The sequence below is a fragment of the Colius striatus genome, chromosome 1, assembly GCF_028858725.1.
Source record: "Colius striatus isolate bColStr4 chromosome 1, bColStr4.1.hap1, whole genome shotgun sequence".
NCBI lineage: Eukaryota > Metazoa > Chordata > Aves > Coliiformes > Coliidae > Colius > Colius striatus.
The window spans coordinates 165,661,669-165,682,333 of NC_084759.1; the positions used below are offsets into that span (position 1 = coordinate 165,661,669).

Genomic DNA, 20,665 nt, shown 5'->3' on the forward strand with positions numbered 1-20,665 from the left:
TTGAGCACTTTCAATGATGAGGCATCCACAATTTCCCTGCACAACCTGTTCCAGTGTTACGTCACTCTTATAAAAAATAACAACCTATCCTGCTATGTTTCAGATTTCTTGGCATGGTGCTATCTTTTATGTTTATATTCCTGGGTTCTTGTAAACCTAGTGGAGTGATGCTTTTTATTACTATGCTGTTCTTTTTTAATCACTTCATCATTGCAGAATGGGTGGACTTATTGTCACAACTTAAATAACTATATAGTTTCATTATTGCTTTCTTACTAATCAGACACATTTTTGTTTAGTCTTCACTTCCTCTTCAGTCCCTGTGCAGAATTTCATTGCAATGTGTGTCTGGTGAATACTTAGAGGTGTATGTCATAGTGCTTTGTGGCTTTTCATAAACCTTATCTTTACTCTGTTCACATACTATACACTTGCAAAAACTGGATTGCGTGTGGAATTGTAATAATTAGAAGTTTGCACAATCACATTCATGGCTTATTTGAAAATAAACTAATTCTTCTGGTTAGCATTGCAAACACTGGAATCTCCAAAGCTAAAAAATGATATAGTAAGACTTGTTTTGTTCAGTCATCTTAAGTTATACATGGGATGTACATTTTTTGTTAGTCAATTTTCCTCCTCAGAACTGGCCTCATATCATAGAATCATAGAATGGTAGGGTTTGGAAGGGACCTTTAGAGATCATCTAGTCCAACCCCCGTGCAGAAGCAGGTTCACCTAGATCAGGTTGCATAGGAACATGTCCAGGCGGGTCTTGAAGACCTCCAAGGAAGGAGACTCCACAACCCCTCTGGGCAGCCTGTTCCACTGCTCCCTCACCCTCAGAGTGAAATAGTTTTTTCTTATATTTAAGTGGAACTTTTTGTGTTCCAGCTTCATCCCATTACCCCTTGTAGTGTTGCTATCTACTATAGAAAAAAAGGGATGTCCCAACCTCCTGACACCCACCCTTTAGATATTTATAAATGTTAATAAGATCACCCCTCAATCTCCTCTTCTCCAGACTAAACAGCCCCAGTTCCTGCAGCCTTTCCTCATATGAAAGATGTTCCATACCCCTGATCATCTTGGTGACCCTGTGCTGGACTCTCTCCAGCACTTCCCTGTCTTTCATGTAATATTTAGGAGGAATCTGCCTTGCTGTGAGCCGGTGTTCAATGTTTTGTTATGTGTGTTACCATCGATCATACTCATGGCATAGTCTTCAAACCTGATGTTGAAAACTAAGATTGCTTTCCTGTGAAATCAGTACAGTGCCCAGTGTTAACAAACACCAAGTATACAATGTCCACTGTTAAAGTTAACTGTATCTATTGATTTTCCTATACACTTGAAAATTTCTGCCTCCCCTGAAGTAACTTTTCAGGAAAGAGTACTTGGACAAAGTGTATCTCCCAATGGTTTCACTTTCTGGTATGAGTGCTAAAGAGTCAGGACCAGAGTTCTCTGCTGTTTGGACAATGTTTGGTTTGTTTTCCCCTTCTAACATTTACAGTAAAGGACGTTCTTATGGAAAACAGCCTCAACTAGAGTAATATTTATTGAGACCACTCAGGTCTCACTTAAGTCCTAAATACAGTAGAATTTCTCTGGAAACTGAAAATGACATTCTGTCAATTACACCTAGAGCTGGAATGTGAGTGCCAGAATGCTCAGCTGAGACCATAAGCTGCTTGAAGCTTCTCTTCTACCAGTATGTTCCAGAGTTCAAGGAATTGCACAGATTTTACTACCTATTTAATCAGACATACTGGCTACTTGGCCTTATATAGATGTAGCAATCCATGGTTAAACATTTATGATGTTGCCGAGAAACCAATTTCGCTGAGTGTCCATTGACTGGAAGACATGTTTACAAATGAACTCTGCTGGCTGCTGTGATGTTATTCTACTGTTTTGGCTGGCTTGGATGAGCTGAGCCTACTCCTTATGCAGTAATGTTTGGGATGAGTGTCTTAGTCTGTAATTGTATTTTTTCTGTTTTCTGAATTTATTTCAAAATTTCCCTCACACCCCAAAAGTTTGTGGAGGCGTTCCTTTATAGCTGCATGACTAACTGCATAAAATATTTTCAAAAGAAAGTGATGGTTCTATTGTGATTTGGAGTAGTAGTGTATTAAAAGGCATGACCACAATCTTCAAGGTCATGCTGACATGAAGGCCATAGAACACATTCATGAGACTATTTGGGAGTTGCTATCTGTCCTGAGCTTCATATGATTTAAACGTATAAGTATCTCTCAGTTGTAATAGCCCTTCCTCATGTTTCATATTTCTCTGAGCTTTTCTTAATGTGATATGCCTCATCTTGGTCTTTCAAAACTATTACTACTGTAACTGGCTCTACTAGTCTTTGCACTACTTTGTGAGTAGTTATTTTAAAGCAACAAGCACATTGCCATTAGTAGGAATGGTTTTCTGATTCGGGTCTGATGCTATCAGCATAGCTAGTATTATCATTGATTTCTCAAACCAGAGAATGATGAAGCATATTCTGTATTTGAGTGTAATTTACATGTAAACATGAATTATGTTTCTCTTGTGTTCTGTGAACTAAATTTGTTTGCAAGTAACAGTAAAGCAAGATATGTATGTGTAGATAGATCTATTTTTATAAGCACAGAGGTTTTATCTAATAGTTTTTGAACCAACACAGCTTCTTTTTAGAACTGTTTTAAATAGAAAAAAAAGCCCTGCAAATCAGAATTTAAAGTAACTCTGAAGATTTTTGTATGATTCATGGATCAGACTGTTAAGGCTGGATCAGTTTACAGAAGGAGTTAGATAAGTATCTTAGTGGTTCAGGGGTGTGTTCCCTTTATGAGTTTGTTTATTAGTGAAAACGAATACAATATGGTATGACTTTATGACTTCCGAACAAAATGTCAGAGAGGTTTTTTCCGTCTCTTTTAGGATAGTACAGCACATTAACATAGAACCCAGCAGGCAGAGACCATTGACCACTAATTCTAGAAGACTATATTGTACTCGAGTTTAACATTAATGCAAGACTTGAAAAATAAATGAGGAGGAAGAGATGACATGAAGGGAAGAAGCTAGTGCTTTGGAGCAGATGTTGGAGGTGCTCTGAAGGAAATGTTAGAGTGCTGATGAAATTCTCTTGATCAGTGTTTTTAAATTACTCCAAAGCTTAAACGATAACAATTTACATTCCATCGTCTAACCTTGGTCTCACTAATCAGAGAAAAAAAATACAGCTACAAAATACCGTTTCATAACACTGTGCCCAGACTTGCCTGTATTTGGGAGTTTTGGAGCAAAGGTTGCCTGTTGAGGCATTGTCTTACCTGTTTTGTTACGTTAGGACCTCTACTGTGCAGATGTCAACTTTTCAAATAAACAGTGCTCACACAGCTGGATAGGGTGATAAAAAGTCAATGGCTTCCTTTGCTGGGCTGTTGGTTTACTGAATCAGCTCCTTGAATGGTTTCCTACTCAATCACCTGAAGACCAGAGCCAGAAAAAGGGGAGGAGGCCAGGAACATGCAGCCATAGAGAAGACCACTTTTCATAGAATCATCGAATGGTAGGGGTTGGAAGGAACCTTTAGAGATCATCTAGTCCAACCCCCCTGCAGAAGCAGGCAGGTCTTGAAGACCTCCAAGGAAGTTGATTCCACAACCCCTCTGGGCAGCCTGTTCCACTGCTCCCTCACCATAAAATAGTTTTTTCTTATATTTAAATGGAACTTTTTGTGTTCCAGCTTCATCCTGTTACTAGCTACAGTAGAAAAAAGGGATGTTCCAACCTCCTGACACCCACCATTTAGATATTTGTAAATATTAATAAGATCCCCCTTCAATCTCCTCCAGACTAAACAGCCTCTGTTCCTGCAGCCTTTCCTCACATGGAAGATGTTCCATTCCCCTGATCATCTTGGTGGCCCTGCTCTGGACTCTGTCCAGAAGTTCTCCGTCCCTCTTGAGCTGAGGAGCCCAGAACTGGACACTACTCCAGCTGAGGCCTCACCAGGGCAGAGGAGAGGGGGAGGAGAACATCTCTTGACCTGCTGGCCACACTCTTCTTGATGCATCCCACAATGCCATTGGCCATCTTGGCCATGAAGGCACATTGCTGGCTCATGGTTTTATTGTCAATCAGGACTCCCAGGTCTCTCTCTGCAGAGCTGCTCTTCAGCAGTTCAAACCCCAGCCTGTACTGCTGCAGGGGGTTGTTCCTTCCCAGATGCAGGACTCTGCACTTTTCCTTGTTCAACCTCATGAGGTTCCTCTCTGCCCAGCTCTCAGGTCAATCTCATTGAATGGCAGCACAGCCTTCTGGGGAATCAGCCAGTCCTCCCAGTTTGATGTCATCCTCATCCAGGTTGTTGATGAAGATGTTGAACAAGACCGGCCCCAGAATCGATCCCTATGGAACTCCACTGGCCACAGGCCTCAAACTCGATTCTGTGCCATTGATCACCACCCTCTGGGCTCTGCCATTCAGCCAGCTCTCGATCCACCTCACTGTCTACTCATCCAAGCCACAGTTTTACTTAGCTCATCTCTGAAAGCCATAGACTTGCTTAAGCAATCTGAAGTAACAACAGTCCAAAGTGTCCTACTTTGAAAAACTGCGTTATTTATGCTTATTCTTCCAAAGAAGTGTTTGGCAGCTCCTGCATTTCAGTGACAGGATTTTTCCAATCAAGTATAGTTACAAGATCCTGACAATAAAAATAAATCTATTGTAGAGTAAATTAGTGAAGTCTGGTTTTGGCTAGATGGTTTTGACTGGATGAAACTGTAGTTTGTACAGTGCTTCAGGAAAACATTGAAAGAACTAAATAAACATTGGAAGGAGCAAGATTTATTCTTATTTCTATAATATTACTGTTAAACCTGCTCCTGTTGAATAATTGATCATATTAAAGGAAATTACTAGAACATCATTCTGTAACAAAACTTTTGTTTCTGTTTAAGGCTAATCAAAGTGCAATGTGAGTGGATTTAACTATGTGATTTTTATTTAAGTACAGCCAGAAAGAGCTTTTAACAGCAAGCCTTTTTAAATTGCAGAAGTATTTTTGGTTCTCAGTATTCTAGTATAGGAATGCACATTTAAAATGATGGTGATTAATTGAAAGTAAGCTGATGGAACAAGAAGTTGAATTTTATTAAACACCTTGTCAAACATGCTCTTTTGAAGCAGTGCTGAGGGAGATTTCTATACAGAGGCATTCTCATTTGCAGCTCTCCAGGTGGATACTCTAGTTCCATGTACGAATGGCTAGAAACACAAACTCTTCTTCAAAAAAAATGTTAAAAATGCTGTTTCCTGCAACCACAACCTCTGGCTAGTTGTTTCATCTGCAAGTGTTGAAACAGTCGTATGTGCGTAAGTTGGATGAGTGGTAAAAAGTGGAATACATTTTGAACTACATTCTTGAGCAGCGACTCCAGATTTTTTTAACTTGCAGACTCCTATCATTTTTCATCTGGTGCTAATGAGCGCTTTTACCCAGTGCACATCTACTGAAAATATAGACTTTCTTTTCTTTCATACCTTTTGTGAGATTCCAGCAACTTCCAAGTTGCAAGTATTTGTAAACCTTTATTCAGTAAGGTTTCAGTTGCAGTCCCAAACTAAATGTGTTCTGCCAATACCAATGTCCATTTTCCTCCGCTCCTCCAAAATAAAGCAGAAACCTGGTTTGTTTTCTTAGTCATATACAGAGCTCTTCAGTTTATAAAGATTAGTAGTAGTGTTACATATAAATATGAAATAAATTGTATATTTACATTAAAATATAATCTTATTTCCTTAGAGATATCTTTGTTGTGACTGATTGATATTTTCTCTTTAGTGAAGCATTTGACACCAGGTTCAGTGATATTCTTATTCTAGATAAGTTTATTTTTCTTGTTTAAGGCTTACAAAGTGACTTTGTTTCTGTAGACTGACCTTCCGTTATTTGCCAAAGATATGTTTATTGTGTCTCAGGTGGTACCTTTTTTTTCGCTGTTACTGTGTACTGGACATTGGTTATAAAAGCCAAAATAATGAACATTGTACCTGTCACATTCCGTGTGTAACATTATGGACTTATGCCTCCTTAAATGTTTTTTTAAATCTTATTTCCTTAAAGTCTTCATGGTAGGTCTTTTGTACCTGCTGGTACTGTTCAGGTGAGTCTACTCCCCAGTGCGATAGGGGAGGAAATTTTTGAGTGCCAGTTTAAGGAAAATGCAGACAATTTCCTCATTTTCGCTGTTAATGGAACCTTTCCTTTCTAGGTATTCTTTCTTCTCACTTTCTAGTAGGAACCTCTGCCAGAATCACTCACTGGAGCTGAGTCAAGACACTCCAGTGTATTGGCAAAAGGGCTGATTTTTGAGTGATGAAAAACTGAGCCTTTTTTGTGTGGTCTATCCTTGAGACATTAATAGCATGAAGCAACGCATCTTTCAAAAAGCTAAATAATCTAGAATTTATAGAGTTAAGCTAAAATATTTCTCTTGTGTTGCAACATGCGTATCCGGTCCTAGAGATGGGGTTTTTTTTAAAATCTTCTAGTTGAAGAATAAACAGTGCTAAATATGGTAATAACATTAAGCTACAAAATTCCTTGCAATTGTGTCAGTGTGCCTTGGAAACTTCACACATACTAGAGTAAAACAGTAATTATATCCATGAAAAAGCATCCTTTTGCAGGGACTCTTGCTTTGGATTTGTAGTGTGGGCATCTAGATCAGCACATTGTCAGCAGGGGTTTTCTAGAGTTATGAAAGGCAAAAATGTTAAGTGAACACGTTAATCATATACTCTTCTATGTTTTAAAGGAAGTGTTATATGGATACTCATAGTGCTTTTCATACTTTTTCTAAGTGCTCTGGAAAACTATTGTACACTTATTTCACAGAATTCACAGACTGGTTGAGGTTGGAAGGGATCTCTGGAGGGCATTTTGTCCAACTGTCTTGCTCAAGCAGGGCCACTTAGAGCCATTTGCCCAGGATAGTATCCTAGATGGTTTTTGAGTATCTCCATTCAGGTTCTCCTGGTGAAGGCTGAACAAGATTTTTTTTTTAGTCTTTGACAGTTTAGCTTTCTATTTGCAAAGTCTAAGAAGTATGCTTTTGATGGATGGAGGAGGGAAGAAACCTGTATCTCTCTGCCTGGTCCCAGAGCACACTGTTCTGCTGCTCTTAATTATTCATTAGACTCTACACTGAAGGTAAATAACGTTGCTATTGGGAAGAAAATGGCTGTGGGAAGAACACTGTTAAATTGATGACTTTGAAAATACTTGGCTTTTTATATATATTTTTTGACAGTCATAATGTACATAGCAATCATAATGGTGAACCCATAAGCTTTTTTAAAAACTAGGTTACGTTCATTTGCAATGTTTATCTGTTAAGATTCCGTGGCAATGATTTTTAAGCAATAGACACATGATCTAAAACAAGACCATACTACTAGTTAATGGGTGAGTGCCTAAGAACTGAGCTATGACAAAGTGCTGTATATGCAAGTTCTGAAGTAAAACATTTGGAAGTGGTATAAAATTAATGTGTTGATCTACATTTTTAGTACATTTTGGACATGTACTTGTCTTTTGTCCTTGATGTTTTGATCTTTTAAAAAACATACTTGATTTAAACTCTATAGTTGTACTTTATTTTTTAAAATAAAGTTGCTTGACTTGTTTTTAATGTGCAAGTTCATAAAACTTTTCAGTCTTTAAAAACAGGATAAGTATGTGTTTAAAATTGATTGCCACTATGATTCAAGCTGCATTACCCAAGCATATGACTCCCTGAGAATTCAGTAAGTTCTTAGCAATATAAGAGCTGTTAAATAAGTTATCTGCAGTATACTAGACAAACCTATTGAGTATTCTGGAAAGCACCTCTTGTTACTTCTACAATTTCCATTTTGTTAGATGTGTAACTAGTTATCTGTTTCTTTTGCCTTCTTAACCTTTGTAGCACAGCTAATGCACCAGAGGATGATGCTCCAAATAGATATTCCCGAACAGACAGGACAACTTACAGCAGATACAGCAGGGATGCAAATTCTTCTGGCAGTTCCATACCAAGCAATGCTTTGGAAAAGAGGATTGAGGAGCTTGAAAGGGTAAGTATCAGCTAACATCTGCATGACATACATCTGAAATAAAGTGCCTTTAAAACTTCATGGGGAAATATCCAAGTAAAATATACAGATATTATGCTAAATGCTTGAAGTACAGATAGTTATGTCTATAAAAATGTAAAAGAGTCAGACTGAGAAGAATGTGAACTTTCTAATCAAGATGTTTAGTTTTAATTTGGTATATAAGTGAGAAATAGTTGAGGTAAAGATAATATATTGGAGAGCCAGCAGTGCTGTGTGTATTTCTCATATGTACCTTGTGACACACCAACAGAGGGCAAATAACTTTTCTAAACTGTCTGTTTAGAAAGTTAGCAATCTTCTTCCTAATGTACTACTTGTTTTGGATTCTTTTAATGTACTGAAATATTACAAAATGTAATTGCTATTCAGTTGTTTCTTAAAATTTTAAACATGTAAAATGTATATTTAAAACAAAGTTATTTCAGACATTCTTCATACAAATAGTTTGGGGAAAATGTAACAATAGTAAAGCTGAATTTTTCACCTAAACTAGTATTTTGCTAAATAATGTCATCTGTGTAATCTGTTAGTGGCTTCTCTGTCTTCCTCTGAAGTGGATTTTTGTGGGAAACTTGCCAAATACTATAATTCATATAGTTGAAAGTTACTAAGTGAACACAGTTTTAATAGAGCTTTTTGGAAAGATTGAATATAGAGTATGTTTTGTAGAAATTACTCTTTTTTAAAAGACTTGGAGAAGTCCAGTTTGAGTGAAGTTCACTACAGTCCTCCCTTCCAAATCAGCTTCCTTCCAAAATAATTCAACTGCTAGTAAAATAGAAAGTAGAGGAGGATTTAAGGTCTATCTTTCCATGTCCTGAAGCAATTTACCGAGTTCCTCATGGACACTTTCATTTTTTTCATCATATTCAGGTCCACAGTTCTAACAGTGAGCCTTCATTCCTTGTTAATGTTAGTATTAAAAGGCAGGGGGGAAAAAAAAACCCACCACAAACCAAACTAATCCTCTCAATATAAGAAATTTGGAAGCTGATACTTTACATTCACTTCCTTCTGTTTTGGTCCTCTATCTATTTTTCAAGGTCATGTTTAAGTTAGATATTAATTACCACATTATCTCTGATTCCAGAGATATCACACAGGTTTACTGCAGGTAAAATATTTTCTTAGACACGATTCTTTAGCTCCTTGAAACGTAAGGGCTTGAAGATGTGGCTTTGACTCGCTGTAAGAAAGGAATTATAGGTAAGTGTGGGGGGGGTTTCTCTGTGTTTTAAATATTAATAACTTAAAACCACTTCTTAAAACTAAAAATTACATTTATAACTTCATTGCACATCCTGGTTTTAGGAACTTGCCAAGGAGAGACAGGAAAATGCAAGATTAATGAAGATGACACAGGACAAAGAGGAACTAATTGGAAAGCTGAAGGAAGAAATTGACCTATTAAACAGAGTAAGCACATACTTTCTTATATGCTGCTATATACGGAAGGGATAAAAGTCTCTGCATTCTCTATGCTATTCTTCAGGTGCCCACATCCACTGAGCAAGGTCAGAAGAGAATAAAGTGTGGAAGTTTTTAAATATTTGTATAACTTTTCAAGAGACATGGCAAGAAGTTTTATTTACAGGTGACTGCTGTTTGTCATGATTAAGTTCCATTGCGTTCTGTATTATCAGAGTACTCAAATTTCTTGTTGCTGCAAGTGTTCATAGAATAAGGTTATAAAAGCAAGGCTTCTGTACTGCCTCTTCTTTCCAAACTCAATATGTACCATACCAGAAAATAATTAAATTGGGCTTTTGACCATTTTCTCAAGAAAATGTTACCCATGGCTTTTGTTAGACAAAGTAGCTATAAATTTTATTTTGTTTTAGTCAGTTTTTAATTGCTTAGATGATCTTAGAAAGATTTGGGAGTAAGTGCTTTATATCTTTATATTTTCATGCTCTTTACTAGCCTCACTCAGGCAAGGTGTGTAGGCAGGAAAAGAGGGAGTAGAAAAGTGAGACATGCTTGGGAATGGGACAGGATGAGAGATTTTAAAGTTGTTAGAAGGTACCAGATTTAACAAGTCCCAATTTTAAGGACAGACTGGAAAGCTTTCATTGAGTGGATTAGTGACCTCATCTTGTACTTCCTGGCTGAGATGTGGAGCCTGGATGTACAAGGGAAATATGCGTCTACTAGTCCAGTGAAGACATTCCCATAAAAATCCTGAAAAAAGATTCAGAAATGACTTCAGTCAGTTCAGCAGTGAAGGGAAGCAATACCTTTATGTACACTGTGACAAACTTTCATTTTGCAGTGTTTATTTGTAATGGCAGAGGACAGCATTCACAAATTTCCAAACTAATCTAGAAAATGAAAGGAGGTAATTTTATTCTGAAACAGATATGTTTTTAATAAAGAAAGCTAGAAGTTAATCTGTAGCGTTAAGGAAGTTTGATCTGTTTTGGAGAGATTTCTGTTTTAATTTAGGAACTGATCTTTATGCTCTTCCATTCTGCTAAGAATCTGTCACATCTAAGCTGATGACCTTATTACAGTCAAGGCAAGTGTTCATTCCTTCTACGTAATGGATGGCAAAGCTACTTAATACTGCTGGTCACACCTGACTTCCTCTCTGAGGTCAACAAGAACAAATCAAAATAATCTAAATCTCTGAAAGCCTGTGTTTGAAGATCTTGACTGTGAGCTTTGCTTTTCCAAAAGTAATGTTTTGTGTGTACTTGAAAATTGAGCCAGAGGAGGATCAGGCTGGATATTAGAAGGAATTTCTTTACTGAAAGGGTTGTGAGGCATTGGAATGGACTGCCCAGGGAGATGGTGGAGTCACCATTGCTGGAAGTGTTCAAGAGAGGGGTGGATGGGGAATGGTCTAGTGGTTGATAGGGCTGGGACAAAGGCTGGATTTGATCTTAAAGGTCTCTTCGAGCTGAAATTATTCTATTCTAAGTTAAATCTATCAAATGTCTGTCTAGAAACTGTCTTTGAACATTTGTAGTGAAGTCGAGCAATGCCCGTGCCTTGCCTGTGTTAAGTATGATTGCAATTTCTGCTTGTTGTGTGGAAACAAAACATAGACCAAGATTGTATACAATGACTGAAATGGTACTTTGCCATGAGATCTACAAAGGCATCTTACTGGTGTTCTCTAGATAACTTCTCTTAGAGACGGAAGAGAGGGTTTTTTTCTCTAATTCAGAATTTATTGTAGCTATAACACTGTCTATTGGCTTAATTGCAGTGCAGATTGTTTATGCTTGCATCCCTTGGGCTTTTCTTAATGGAGACAGAGATACCTTTTGACTTTATAGCCAGGATCATAATTTGTTGTCTTACAATTGTTTGATCCAATGTCTCAAGTGATGCTTCCATTAAAACACATACAGCTTTACTTTGCTTTATATTACCACAGGATTTATGATTGGTTCTGTATTGGCTATCTATGAGGAAAGTTTTAGAATATTTTTTAAAAGCTACAGAAATACTGTATCATCCCCATGCTAGAAGGTTGTTGAAGTTAATAGGGCAGTTATATTTGCCTGAGGTTTGTTGTCATAACTGAGATCATGACAGCCAGCACTTGGACATCCATCTGTTCTTCATAGAATGTTACTCTTGCAAAGTAACCAGACACCAGGACTGAATGCTTTGCATGAAGAACAGTTTTGATCTTCAACTTTCTGCTCAGATAAAAGGACAAGGACTAAAGTTTACTTAGAGAGCATATGCGGAGATGTTTTTTGCTGGTAGGCAATCTAAATAGGGGACTCTGAATTTGACCATCTGTGCATTGATGGTATTTATCTTTCATCAGAATATACAGTTGCTGCATCTTAAGTTCCGTGGATGTGGAAAGAATTCAATTTCAAAAAGTCTTAATAATTCAATGCCATTTATTGCTTGAGTTTCTGACTGCTCGGTCCTCATACTCAAATGGTCTTTCTAGTATTTTCAGTCGGTTCATAGCCATGGATGTATCATTGATTGGCAAAATCTTATGTTATACTTGAAAAGTTCTTTTTTTCAAGAATCTTGAAAACTTAAAAAATCTTTGAAAACTCGGGCTTTTCCTCAATTTAAGTAAATACATTTAATGATATTTTACTGACATCAGTCAGTACATCACAAAGATACTTAAGGAACATGAGCTTCATTGATACTGAGGAAACAGAAAAGTCTGCCACATGGCGTCCTTTCACCTCAGCACATGTAGCCACTAAAGTATGTCTGCCACATTTTTTGTAAGAAAGGGGTAATTGCTTCATAAAACCCTTAAATGTTGGAAGGGAAAGGCATCTCAAGACATTTAAATGTTTGTAGGCTAATTTCAACTGTTGACTAGTTTGCACTAGGTCATCTCTGACCTCACCGAGATGTCATTTCAGTTAAATGTGTGTTTGGAGAGAGTCTGTCAGGAAGGATTTACAGAGCAATTAGTGTCAGTTGTGTAGTTGTTGATTCCTTTGGTATGTCCAAGCTTTCCTGGGTATTGCTTTTTTTTTTAACCATAACAAAATTTAAATTTCAGAGTGGCAAAACCCACCTGCATGTCTCGGTCTATTGTTTCTGTAGATGTTTAAACTCCGATAGTTATTCTTCCTAGTCCATATTCAAGAAACCCTTACTTGTAGTAATATTTGTGAAATGTTTATGCTAAAAACATAGCATTCCATTTTTAATTTATTTTTTTAGCAAATTGTAGGTATTTTAAACAGAAGGTTTTTAGGTAAGCTTTAATTGAGGCATCTGGTGATGCAGTTAACAAGTTCAAACAGTATATGTATACTGAACTAAAAACATCACTTTATTGAAAAAGGGTTTTATCTTCCAATTGATTATTGATCTGAACTGCACAAGGGAGAAAAAGTGTATCTTATAATTACATAGTAAACTTTATAGTAGGTATCCGTCAAAACTTGCCGTGTTTATGTATTTATGTCACTTTTATTTGTTATATTGGAATGGTTAAATGCTTTTCCTGGAATTATTCATACTGTGATGCAGCATTACTTTTGTGAGGCAAAGAGGAATTTCTGCCAGTCACAGAATCACAGAATTGTTTAGGCTGGAAAAGACCTTTAAGATCAAGTCCAACCATTAACCCAGCACTGCCACATCCACCACTAAACCACATCCCTAAGTGCCACATCTACACAGCTTTTAAACATCTCCAGGGTTGGTCCTTTCTTCATTCCACATTGATAAAACAATAAAGTAATAGTGAAGATACTTGGTATGGATTTTGGTTTGGCAAACTGAAGAGGCTTTTAAATATAATTGTACTAATTAAACACATCTCCAGCATGCAGTTCTGGAAAGAACTCACTAAAAAGAAATAAGAAAATAGGCTCTAAGTGTCAAACACTGCTTAACAGCTTAAAGGAACTAGAAAGAAACTTTTTTTTTCTACTACTAGTTTATGTTAAATCTAGTATGACAAGAGTAGGGTTTTGCACACTTCAGTCAAAAGGCATCTAAGATATCTTAATGAGAATCCTGGTAGTTCTGACTTCGCCTGCCTTTGATTTTCCTCCTTGAAGTACTGCCCTTGAGGTCACTCTTCTGTTTCTTAATTTTTTTGTTCTTATTCTGCTTCTTCTGTGTCCTTTTCCACAGTAAAATTATTTTTACTGACCTATATTAAACAACCAATTTCACTGACTTTAAAGGCTTGAAAAGACTTGGTGGGAAGTAGTGGAATGGGAACTGGGTAAATATGGTAATTGCTGGAAGAGGGATGAACAGTTAGAGTGAGAGTAGTCTATTTTAAGCACCCATTATTACTGTGTGCTGTCTATTCTTTCAGTTGCAGTTTAGGCAGAAGTTACAAAACCTATTTTTTTTCCCAGAAAATGGGAAAAAAGGAGTCAAGCACTAATTTTTCAGAATATGTTGATAATTTACAACACAAAGCAGATATTCTTTCAGTAATAATAAGTGATGTGTATATGTGAGCATCATAGTTGCGGACAAGCAGTCTGGGAAGCAAAGGCTGACTAATACACTTTCTGTATATGCCAATAAAACAATCACACCCATCCTATTTTGGTTTCCTGATACATTAATTCCTGCTGTAGCTCTAGTTTTGATTATATGTTTCTCTTTATAGGTCCTTATACATGGGAATATAATATTCATGTTTCGTAATCACAATGACATTTTGAAAACAAGCCAGTTAAACAAATTTAATGGTAGCTGCTGTGATACTAACTCTCCCTAACCCCAACTTCATCATTTTGGAGCGAAGATGCCAGATTCCTGCTGAGAAATGTTTTGTCTTTTTTTTTTTCCCTTTTTACAGGACCTAGATGATATAGAAGATGAAAATGAACAATTGAAGCAAGAAAACAAAACCCTCTTAAAAGTTGTTGGACAGCTAACAAGGTAGAAGATTCAAGCCTCAATGAGGAAACATTTAAAAACTACTGATTGAACATTAAGGTCAATATAGTAATAATTCCTGTGTTGCAGTATGTTATACTAAGTGTCTTTATATTTATTGTTAGGAAACCAGATGAATGTCTATTTTGATAGTACTTTCTTCATTCAACAAAATGTCATCAAATTTAGGGTATATTTTTGGCTTTCTTTTCACATAGTTAAAGTTTTTGACATCAGAATAATAAGTTCAAAAACATTTGGGGTTTGTATCTTCAGATTACATCTGGATAAATTACAGTAATTTAAAATTCATAGCACCAAGATCACTTTCATTCCAGGTGGGTGTATATTTTTTAAATGAATGGAAGCAATACATATAAGCTTTGTTTACACAGATCCAAAATATATATTTTGGGAAATATTTCCTTTTTTGTTTAAACAACTGTAAAGTGAATGCCTTATTTCTGATGTATAACATTTTGCAGATTGATTACTTGCTCTAAAGCTCTGTATGTTGAGGTTTTTTTTACTGTATCTGGAAGGAGTGGCAACAGTAGTGATTTTTTTTCTTTTTTTTTTTTTCTGTGTAACAGTATTCTGACAGGAAGGAGAGGTTTTGTTAAAAATAATCCACCAAAAACCCAATAAATCACCTGTGATAACAGCATTAATTAGTTCCTAGAATCATATTGGAGTTGTGCGCTGCAGTTTATTTTAAATCTTCTGCTTTAGCAATGAAATAGAAGTTTGTTATTGTACAGTAAGTTCGTTTGCTGTGTTGAGAATTCAAACAAAGCCTGGAGCTTTCATTTTTAAGAAAGACACTTTTGCAATATGCTTCTACTTAAAGCTGTCATCTTAAAATTTGTAGTGATCATAACCAATATGAGGTTTTTGATGTTTTCATTTTTGAAGCGGGGTAAATTGTTTGTACATAGGGTAGAGGGCCATGCAGGTGATTCATGCCCTTTGGAGACATCCAGTGGTTTTAAAAAACCCTTTTATCTTGATTTTAAACTAATAAGGTGTTTCAAAAGTACCTGTTAGATGTTACAATCCACTTATAACTGCATTCTGATTCTTCTGTGACATGACAATAAACAAAATTTTCAATTGACAGTAACCATGGACCTCAGTTAAGAATTTTACAGAAGATAATTGTTATTAGATGGAAATTTTGTATACAGCACATTTTTTTCATTCCTGTGCAGAGTGTATGTGTCATTTGAGTCAGGACACTAGAAATGAAAACATTTCAAAGCGTCCAGGCTTTTTCTTGACAATTTAAAAGTTTGCTGTTGGAAAATTATATGCCTCTACTTCTTGTTACCCTTAAAGCCTAAAGGCAACTTTAATGCAGAATAACAACCACCTTTTTACAATTGCCAATTGTTTTCGTGATGTGTATTTAATGACTGTAAGAATTTCTTAAATTTCGGATCCACAAGTTATTCTTATGCCTTGGATTGTTTTGGATGTAGGATAGATTATTTTGCTTTTGTGCATTCTAATGAGGAGGAACTTTTCAAAGCTTTAAAAGTATTTTTCAAGAAACTTATATTCCGGGATGCCTTGATATTTTCTTTCACAGTGGATTAGATCCCATGGGACACCATTTAAAACCTTTACTCAGGGGTTTAGATGGTGTGGGGGGATTTGCGTAGACCCTCTGAACTATGATATACACCAATGAATATTTGCTTTTAATATTATTCAAACAGTATGAAGTCCCTTAATTTACGGTTTCTCGAGATGAAAAACGTAATAAAAAACTCGGTTGAGATGTATGCCTTCTGAATAAATATGAAACTTTCTCTGAAAGAACATCTGATTTCCTTCTCTGTGTATTAGGTAGAAAGTGTACATACCAACTTATGGCAGGGATGTCAAACATTGGAAAGTCATTAAAGAGCCGATGCAGAACACATAGATCTTAACACTTGTTGTAAATGAGGTATTTCATAAGCTGTATGTCACATACATTTGAAACCAAAGAACAATAGCAACAAAGAATATAAACAAGAACTACTTGCCTTCCTATTACCTCTTCTTGGTTTGCATATGAATTGACTGAAACTTCGCAGCAGTAATGCTAAAATTAGACTTATTTTTATTTTAACTTGAACATCCAGTGGACAGGAATGTTTGACAGAAGTACTTCTGATGCGCTGCCTTGAAGAGGTGCTGGCAAGGAAAGTTTCCAAATATTTGAAACCAATAATGCTTCAGGCAGAATGTGTGAACTAAAGAGCTAATGGGAGCTCACAGATGAAGTACCTCAGGACACTATGGTTGTTTTGTGTTATTACACAAATGTAAAGCTCTCCATGGATTTAAAAATTCCCACAAATTGTGTCTTGAAGCATAACACTTCTGCTGACAGTTTGGAAGATTTAGATAGCTTTGTGGAAAAAAAGTGTGTCAATAAAAACTCATTATCACTTACATTAGTAGGCTCTTGGGAGAAGTTTAGTAGATTCTAGGAAAAATGATGTATTTGTCTAATGGTGATTTACCACTATGTTTTCATTTCAGTAGAGGACCTTTAGAATCAAGCTCAAACATAGAATAAGTTTTTATTCTCGGTGATTTGAAAGTGTTAAATTAATTACCAACAATTTACTGACCCATATCCATGTCCTTGCCAGTCCAACATCTCAAATGTGATTTAAAAGCAGAGACACTGCTGTAGGTGAACCCATCTTACTTGGGAAGGCTTATATGATTCCTGAGTGAATCTGGATATTAAGGTACTTAGGCTAAATTAATGTTATTAAGGCTTTTTTTTTTTTCCTGTGGTGAAAGGGTGGGGGTGTTAGTATACAGTATTAATGGTATGTGTAAGTCTCTTGGAGATTTACAAACTTGCTTGTCGTAAAAGTCATACCAAACTACTTAGGTCTAGCGTGAGTGTTTCTGGGTAACCGGAGTCTCTAGGAGTTAACAGAAAAGTACTGCCATGGACTAAAGCAAATAAGACAGATTTTTTTCAAGATACTTCAACAATGGACAGCACATAATTAATATTTTGATAATGCACAGTTATACCGTTACTGTCACCATATCTTTGTATAGAAAATACATACTACATCCAGACTTGAAGGTTAAAATTGTGCAGAAATATTTTTATCATTGATAATATGCACTAATGATTGTGGGATTTATTCCTTAAAGAACCATATATAAATGTTGGTGATTTTTACAAGGAAACTTAAATTATCCGATTTTTCATTACTTAAATTAAATGGCCATGTTTAAGTTCAGTGTTACTTGATGTATATATTAACTGAAAAAGTACAGTCTGTATTTGCAAATGAGTGGTTTTTTCTGTCTCTAAAGCAAAATTTTTCATGGTTAATTATCAGATTTGTAGTTTTACATTTGGACAATAATTATTTCTCTGTTAGATTGGCTCTGAATTTGAGAGACTGAGTGAGAAAAAAGGGTAAGAAGAAAGAAATCAATGACTTCCGAAGTACGAAGTGTAACTTAGTGAGGTTTTTAAAATTTTTATTCAGCTGTACTGAGATTTTGCTGTGGAAAGATTTATGATTGGCATAAGCACTACAAAACATATAGGGGTTTTGGTATGTTGGAAACAACTGATGAACCTACATGAGAGCTCTTTTCAACTTGTCTGGTGTCATTACAGCTTGGAAGCTTGCTACTGTAATAGAGACCAAAAGGAATACTGGAGATCGAGTTACTTAACATTTTGCTAAGAGAGCAGAGTTAGACTCCAGCTATTTCACGGTTTTCTGTAAATTCTTTGTGACTACTTCCAACTTGAATTGAAACTAATCAGTATTCGTAGCCAAGAGGAAAAGTAGTTACTGGGAAACAAATACACGAGTAATAACTATGGATGCCATTAGCATATGACTTGGTGTTAGTATTTTTTGGGCTCAGATCCTTTATGAACATGCCAGTTGAGTCATTCCATTTGCATCAAAGTTAGTGATCATAACAACATAAATGTCTGATATTATTAATAGACACCCATTTTAGTTGGAGTATTTGGCATTGCAAACCATGGCATAAAAGCCTTGTACAATTTAAAAACAAATTGTGCTGGTACCTGTAGCTTCTGCGACTGAGAAGCTAAGGATTATATGTAAAACTTTTGTTAAAAATAAAACAATATTGTCATTTAATTTGGTATAGAAGACTACAGATCTGTTCCATGCCAGCATTTCTAGAAGCATTTCTACTTCTGCTGTACAGCATTTCTTTAGAACTACTTAAATATAGCCAGGACAAAAAAAGATTTGATATGTGTTTTAGTAGCATTCACGATCCTCCAAGTATGTTGACTTGCTGTAACAAATCTGTCTCCCATTTCTTTTTTTACTGTAGCACATGTATATGACCTTGTAAATTTAATCCTTTTGCTATTATTTTTTAATGTCTGGTATAACTGTTCTTCAGGGCTAGTTGTGACTTTTCTGTTCTGGAAAAATTATGATAGTTGAGTTTTCCTCTGAGAATAGTCTCATAATACAGAGTCAATTTTTTAAAATATCCATTTTATTCATTTAGAAAGTCAAAGCATCATCAAGCTATAAATAACTAAATATACAATTTAGTTTTTCAACATTGTGTAGTTGTGATATTATTTGTGATATCAGATTAAAAATGTTGTTGATATTCTTACTATTGCAGGTGAAAGATATGTGTTTAAAAATAAAGACTGTGTGCCTTTGTCCAAATAATAAAAAAATAATTCTTTGTAATCTAGGCTGACTACTTATTGTATTTAAAAGAGAATTAATATTGTCTGACTAAAATTCTTACTGGATTTGTCACCCATATTTGGAAGCTCCCAGCCTGAACTGCTAGAATTGTTTTTCCGTGTGCTTGCACACACACAAGAGTGAAACCTGCATATTTCTACTACACTAATTTTCTGCTTTGGGAATGTAGTGAGTATCCTTCCATCAATTGCATGGGAATGCTCTTTTCCCATACTTCCAAGTGGAAGTAAAATCCTTTCCAGGAAAAAGTAATGTAGGATGTTACAGTGCAACTTCTACACAAAGTGAATTGACTTCACAGTAGGTTTTATTTCTGAAATTTCTGTGTTGAGTACATGTTCTCTTCTGCTGCAGAGGCAGAATACTCAAAAGATAACCTACTTTTCATTCATTGCTCCGGACTACACATAAAGAGAACAAGTGGATGATCAGTAAACACCAGGGAGACAGTAACTGTATCACAGTTTATAATGAAGTTTGTAATGTTGTTTTAAAAATAAACAGCTTGAAACGTAAATACCATAAGAAACAACACATTAAACACCATGGTTACTTTATGGCTAAGACGGTATGAGTATTTGCACTTAGTAAATTTTAAGATGTTAGGTGAATTTGGTTTAGGAGAATTATTCCTACAGTTGACTTCCTTTATGAAAGCCTAGTGGCCTTCAGATTTTGTTTTAAAACGTTGAAGTATGTCCTTCCTCATTTTTTGGCTTTGCAATTTTAGGTTCTTCCATCTTGTTGGGAAATTTTAGCTCCAACTACAGAAGTGCCTGATCTGTGTTTCTCCTTTAGGCACAGCCTGGTAGGGGTCTAGACACCATCCAGTCCATTCCCCTGATAAAGCAGGTTAACTCAGATCAGGTCACGCAGAGTGAATGTCCAGGAGATTCCACACCGACTCTGGGAAGCCTGTATCAGTACTCTGTCACCTTCACAGGAAAGAATTTGCTCCGCATGTTCAAGGGGAACTTCCTGTGTTACAGCTTATTCCTGTTACCTCTTGTCCTGTCATCCTGGACACTACAGAAAAAAAGACTTGTCCTGTGCTCTTGACAACTCTCAAACTGGTAAAAAGATCTTGGTGAATGGCAGCACAGCCTTCCAATGCACTGGATTTACCATGCAATATCTGCCTGGCTTAGCACTTGGTATGCTTTCCTGTGGATGTTCTATTTTTTCTCTCATGGCCTATCTCTTCCTTTCTCTTTTGTAATTTTGGTATTTTCTTGTTTCCTTTGTTCCACTAGAACCTCCAGGTGATCTCTGTGAACTGTCACAGTGTTAATAAATCTGTTGTTTTCTGGATCTTTTTACTTTCTTAAACAGACTTCAGACATTTTTTTAAGAAATATTTCTCATGGTGAACAATTACACTGTGGAATGTA

The 20,665-nt window shown here is 36.1% G+C and overlaps 1 protein-coding gene across 3 annotated transcripts in view; it reads left to right on the forward strand.

Annotated features, from left to right (window-relative positions):
* Positions 1–15,829, forward strand: part of PAWR (pro-apoptotic WT1 regulator) — an 80,535-nt gene extending 64,706 nt beyond the window's left edge. For all 3 annotated transcript variants that reach the window (XM_062016067.1, XM_062016063.1, XM_062016072.1), the window contains 3 exons: positions 7,977–8,124; positions 9,478–9,582; positions 14,441–15,829. In XM_062016067.1, coding sequence (XP_061872051.1) covers positions 7,977–8,124; positions 9,478–9,582; positions 14,441–14,527 — 340 coding nt within the window. In that variant the 3' untranslated portion in view covers positions 14,528–15,829. The remainder of the gene's footprint in view (positions 1–7,976; positions 8,125–9,477; positions 9,583–14,440) is intronic.
* Positions 15,830–20,665: the final 4,836 nt, after the last annotated feature.